General features: G+C 37.4%; 1 protein-coding gene across 1 annotated transcript in view; it reads right to left on the bottom strand.

Moving 5' to 3' along the window:
• Positions 1 to 829: 829 nt before the first annotated feature.
• PARP8 (poly (ADP-ribose) polymerase family, member 8) overlaps positions 830 to 4,833 on the bottom strand; it is a 129,112-nt gene continuing 125,108 nt past the window's right edge. Inside the window, exons 24-25 of the mRNA XM_009894214.1 lie at positions 1,843 to 1,927; positions 830 to 1,208 (exon numbers count right to left, since the gene is read on the bottom strand). Coding sequence (XP_009892516.1) covers positions 1,106 to 1,208; positions 1,843 to 1,927 — 188 coding nt within the window. The 3' untranslated portion in view covers positions 830 to 1,105. The remainder of the gene's footprint in view (positions 1,209 to 1,842; positions 1,928 to 4,833) is intronic.

Genomic DNA, 4,833 nt, shown 5'->3' with positions numbered 1-4,833 from the left:
TCATCAGGGCACAGGATATGCCTTGGAGACTGGGCCCCTCCCTACCTGTGTTGCCATCATGCTCACTTGGAAAAAACAGTTGTTAATTTAAATGACAGAGAGATTTGAATTTGTTTTCCCTTAGGAATAAATTAATAAAAATATTTCACCAAGAAAAAATCAGTAAAATTTTGCATTTGTATTTTCTGACGTATGAACAATCAACCTAATAATGTAAAAGCCTTAATTCAGCACCTACTTTTAAATATGTGGCTAAATTTAACCACAGAGCAGTTTCACTTAAATTAAGACAAAAACGTTAAAGAACCTTGTTGATCTAAAGAAACTGTAAAACTTAGTATACAAAACCAAATTCATAAAAAGGAAGTTAACAACTACAGGATTTCCAGATGCTTGCTAGGCTTGTATAATTAAAAAATACAACTGAGCTGCTTAATGGATAAGACAGTGTTTCCAGAGAAGATAAAGAAAACTAAGCATACACCATCACATTCATTACTTTTTCCTTTCTTTCACTCATCAAATAAAAAACGTGTTATTGTTTTAAGCTTTGACTCTAAATCCTAGCTGCATTTGTGTAAAATAAAATGAATCAAAGATAGCTGCAGGTAACCAATCTCTTCAATTTGACACATCCAGACAACCTTTTATTGTGTTTAAATACGAGAATATTTTACTTATTGCAAAGTATCCTGCATAATACAGGTGCTCTGCTATAAAATAATCTCTTTTGCCTATAATTGTCATTCTAAATTTAAAATACCATTATACAGTACTAAAACCTCCAATTGAAGTTTAATATAAAAATATCAGCACAAAACTCCTTTTTAAAGTCTGTTTATTGTGAGCAACCCAAATGCCTGTTTAATTATTATTAGTTGTAGTATATTAATAGACTTTGCACCCCTACAGTTGCTAATTCATACCATCTCGGGTATTTTGATGAGATAAGAAATACTAAGTAAGAAAACAGTAAGTATTCAAAGGGTTAATTTGCTTAGAATAATAATAATAAATTAGTTTTTTGCATCTTCTTCAGTTCAAAATCCAGCTTTGAGACTGAGGAAGGCTTCCAAATCACATCAATTAAATAAGAGTGGTCCTTTTAACCAGTAGCAGTTTGATTGCCAATGACTCGAAGAATCTCTTTATGAATGCTTGGTTCCTGTGTATTTATACTTGTATCACCCACTTGACCATCTTCATAACTAAAAAAAAAGTACAGAAAATAAAATCAAATTAGTGTTTTATTAATCTACCTAAAACCATCCAAAACTCTGTTTCATTCAATAATCAAGAGTGCTTATTCCATATGTTAACATGTTTCTCTTAAAACCCTCTGATGCACTTCACCATTATATGCAGATCCTAAATTCTAGAGAGCAACGGGTGGTAAGGCTGCCATTGTTATTGAAACCCTGAGGGTGAATATCTGCTAGGACCCAAAGGAGACAAGTCATAGATGAGAGGGGAAGCACTCACATCATAGACAGGAAGCCTTTAAAGAATTCCTCAGCTTTAAAACATACAGCCAAATAGAAATTGTATTTTATGATACATGGATAGACTTACTGTAACATGAAGTAATGCTATAGAGTGGGAAAAATCAGCAAGTCTCATTAATTTATCCTGTAACAAAGCATCTACTAAACCTCTGTCACTAGCTTATCCATACATTTCCTAACAAAAGTAAGTACAGAGAAAGATAAAAAATGAAGCGATACCGAAAAGAATTAGGAAGAAACACCTATTAGCTACTTCCATTACAACTATTGGAGGCAACATGGGGAAAAAGGTCTAGGATGAACAGAAGTTGAATGTTAAAAGAAGATTTGTACTCACACAAAGAAAAATCTTGTACACACATGATCCGTATTGGGAACTACCCATATCTCTCCATGTTTGTGCAGATCGGATGAGGTTATCACTATCAGGGAAATAATAAATTTCACAGTGATGAAAACATGCCTGGAAAATACGGCTTTAAAAGATTTGCTTTTTTATACACTTTAAACAGCCCTCTAGGAAAGTGTAGTTTTCCACGGCATGTCTGTGGTGTGTCATAGACTCTGAGTTGGCTGATAGTACAAACAGGGAGATGAACTTGATTCTTGTTTCCAAGATATATTTTTCAGAAAACACAAATGCTTGATGTATGGGAGCCAGCTGTTAATTGGAATGAATTTCCAATTTGCATTTCTTAAAATCTGATTTTAAATGTCCATAGGGCTGTTAAGAAGGGACTGAGTCAACTGATCAGCCTTTGGAACAGATATTTGTGTTTGATGCTGGCTGAGCCAAAAATAAAACATTAAAGACAGTCTGAAACTGAGATATGACAAATTTGGGATTTGCAATTCTACCACAATATTTAAAAAATTAAGCATAGCAATTATGACTCAAGGGGATCATGAAGCTTGCCAAAACTTGCTCAATGTTCAGAAAACAGCAATGTATTTGATGACAGGTTGTTTACCAGCAGAATGAGGACAACACAGGAAAGAAACCTTTTTATTGCTAGGTAGAAGCTATACCATCAATCCATATTCGATAAGATTTCTATAAATGCATTTTAAAAGCATCCTTCTGGACAAGTCGTCCAACTGTGGGATGTGCAGGTTCACAGTGTGCTGGGTGAAGAACGGGCTGAAGGACAGACCTCTAAGAGTTGTAGTGAATGGGGCTACATCTGGCTGGTGGGGTTCCTCAGGGTTCAGTTCTAGGGCCCGTTCTGTTCAATATATTTATCAACGATCCGGAGGCAGGAGTTGAAGGCACCATTAGCAAGTTTGGTGATGATACCAAACTGGGAGGTGCTGTTGACTCTCTTGAGGGACCGGAGGCCTTGCAGAGGGATCTAGATGGATTGGAGCATTGGGCTGTGATTAATGGGATGAAATTTGGCAAGTCAAAATGCCAGATTCTGCACCTGGGACAGAGTAATGGCAGGCACAAGTATACATTGGGAGAGGAATGGCTGGGCACCAGCCCTGCAGAAAGGGATCTGGGGGTGCTGACTGACAGCACGCTCAGTGTCAGCCGGCAGTGCACCCCGGCAGCCCAGAGGGCAAACCGAATCCCGGGGTGCATCAAACACAGCCCCACCAGCCGGAGAAGAGGGGGCATTGTCCCACTGTATTCAGCGTTGGTGCGGCCTCACCTTGAGCACTGTGTGCAGTTCTGGGCCCCACAATTTAAGAAGGACGTGAAGCTCCTCAAACACATCCAGAGGAGGCCGAAAAGCCAGTGAAAGGACTGGGAGGAATGTTCTATGAGGAGCAGCTAAGGACTTTGGGTTTGTCAAGTGTGGAAAAGAGGAGGCTGAGGGGTGACCCCATTGCTCTCTACAGCTTCCTGAGGAGGGGACGTGGGGAGGGAGGTGCTGAGCTCTTCTCTCTGGGACCCAGCGATAGGACACATGGGAATGGTTCAAAGCAGCACCAGGGGAGGTTTAGAGTGAATATTAGGAAGCATTTCTTTAGCAAAAGGGTGGTCATACACTGGAACAGGCTTCCTAGAGAAGTGGTTGATGCCCCAAGCCTGTCAGTGTTTAAGAGGCATTTGGACAATGCCATTAACAACATGCTTTAACTTTTGGTCAGCCCAGAATTGGCCAGGCAGTTGGACTAGATGATCATTGTAGGTCCCTTCTTACTGAAATATCCTATCCTATGCTATCCTATGCTCTCCTGTCCTAATACTATCATGAGTAAATGCATATTCGATTTTCATACCATTTCTTCCATTAACTGTAATTTTTCACAAACATTTATCTCTTGTAATAATTTTATTTAAAATTGGTATTAACCATCTCCCCTAAACACTTTTTTTTTCACAGAAAAATGAAGTGAATATGAAGTAAAATATATTTTACCGAATATTTAAAATTCACCCTTATAAAATTGTCAAGTGTGATGAAAGAATGACATGGATGAAAAAGTCCTTGTGAAAGATGCAATTTTTATTTAGAAACTTCAGGCATTAAAGGCCAAGTAAATTCTAGCAAACCCTGGATTCATTTCATATCTTCTGAAAGTTTTAGAACTAAACTTGTATATTTTTCTGTCTGGATCAAATTGCATTTTTATGTTGGCTGACTTCTCTTTAATCAAATTAAATATTTCACTTGAACAGTCTCAAAAATATATATATTAAAAAGTAGCACATATAGCTTAAAGCTTCCATTTTGAACTAACATCTATTCTACTGCCTGTCTTAATTTTCTACTTTTAAAAATGAACAAATGCTCCAAATGAAGGGCAAACTGAGTTTAATATAACTTCTTCTTGTTTGGCCAATGAGACAAATTAACAATTACTGGTACCATTCTTATTCAAATTTCATAATTCTTTGTTCTCAAAACCTGCTGAGGTTTCACTACATATTAAAATAATAGCTAAGTCTTTCAAGAATGACTGTACTCATATGCACTGGATTTTAACTTCACAAAATTTTTTAAGTAGTCAGAGAGATCAGACTGGTTACCAGATGAGTAGTATACTTGCCTGAACAGTAAAAAAGTATTTGGAAATTCAATAGGAAAACTTTTTTTTTTTCTGACTGTTAGGTGTTTAACGCATTTGTGAAGAGCTTGCAAGAAGTCAGTTTCAGATAAGGCCATCTTCAAATAACGGTTATCTTGATGGCACAGGATTACAATCACATTTGAAAGCCAGACCAGATGATCAGTCGCTAAGTGCATATGATTATTTCATGAAAATTCAGCATGTGTGACAGACTTTGTTTGACGAGGGAATTGTTCTGAACTGAAATTTTGCCGATGATACCAAGCTGTTTGGTGAGGCAGACACGCTGGAGGGGAGGGATGCCATC

Source organism: Charadrius vociferus, unplaced genomic scaffold (assembly GCF_000708025.1).
Source record: "Charadrius vociferus isolate BGI_N301 unplaced genomic scaffold, ASM70802v2 scaffold70, whole genome shotgun sequence".
Lineage (NCBI taxonomy): Eukaryota > Metazoa > Chordata > Aves > Charadriiformes > Charadriidae > Charadrius > Charadrius vociferus.
This window is presented reverse-complemented; position numbering and strand designations above follow the sequence as displayed.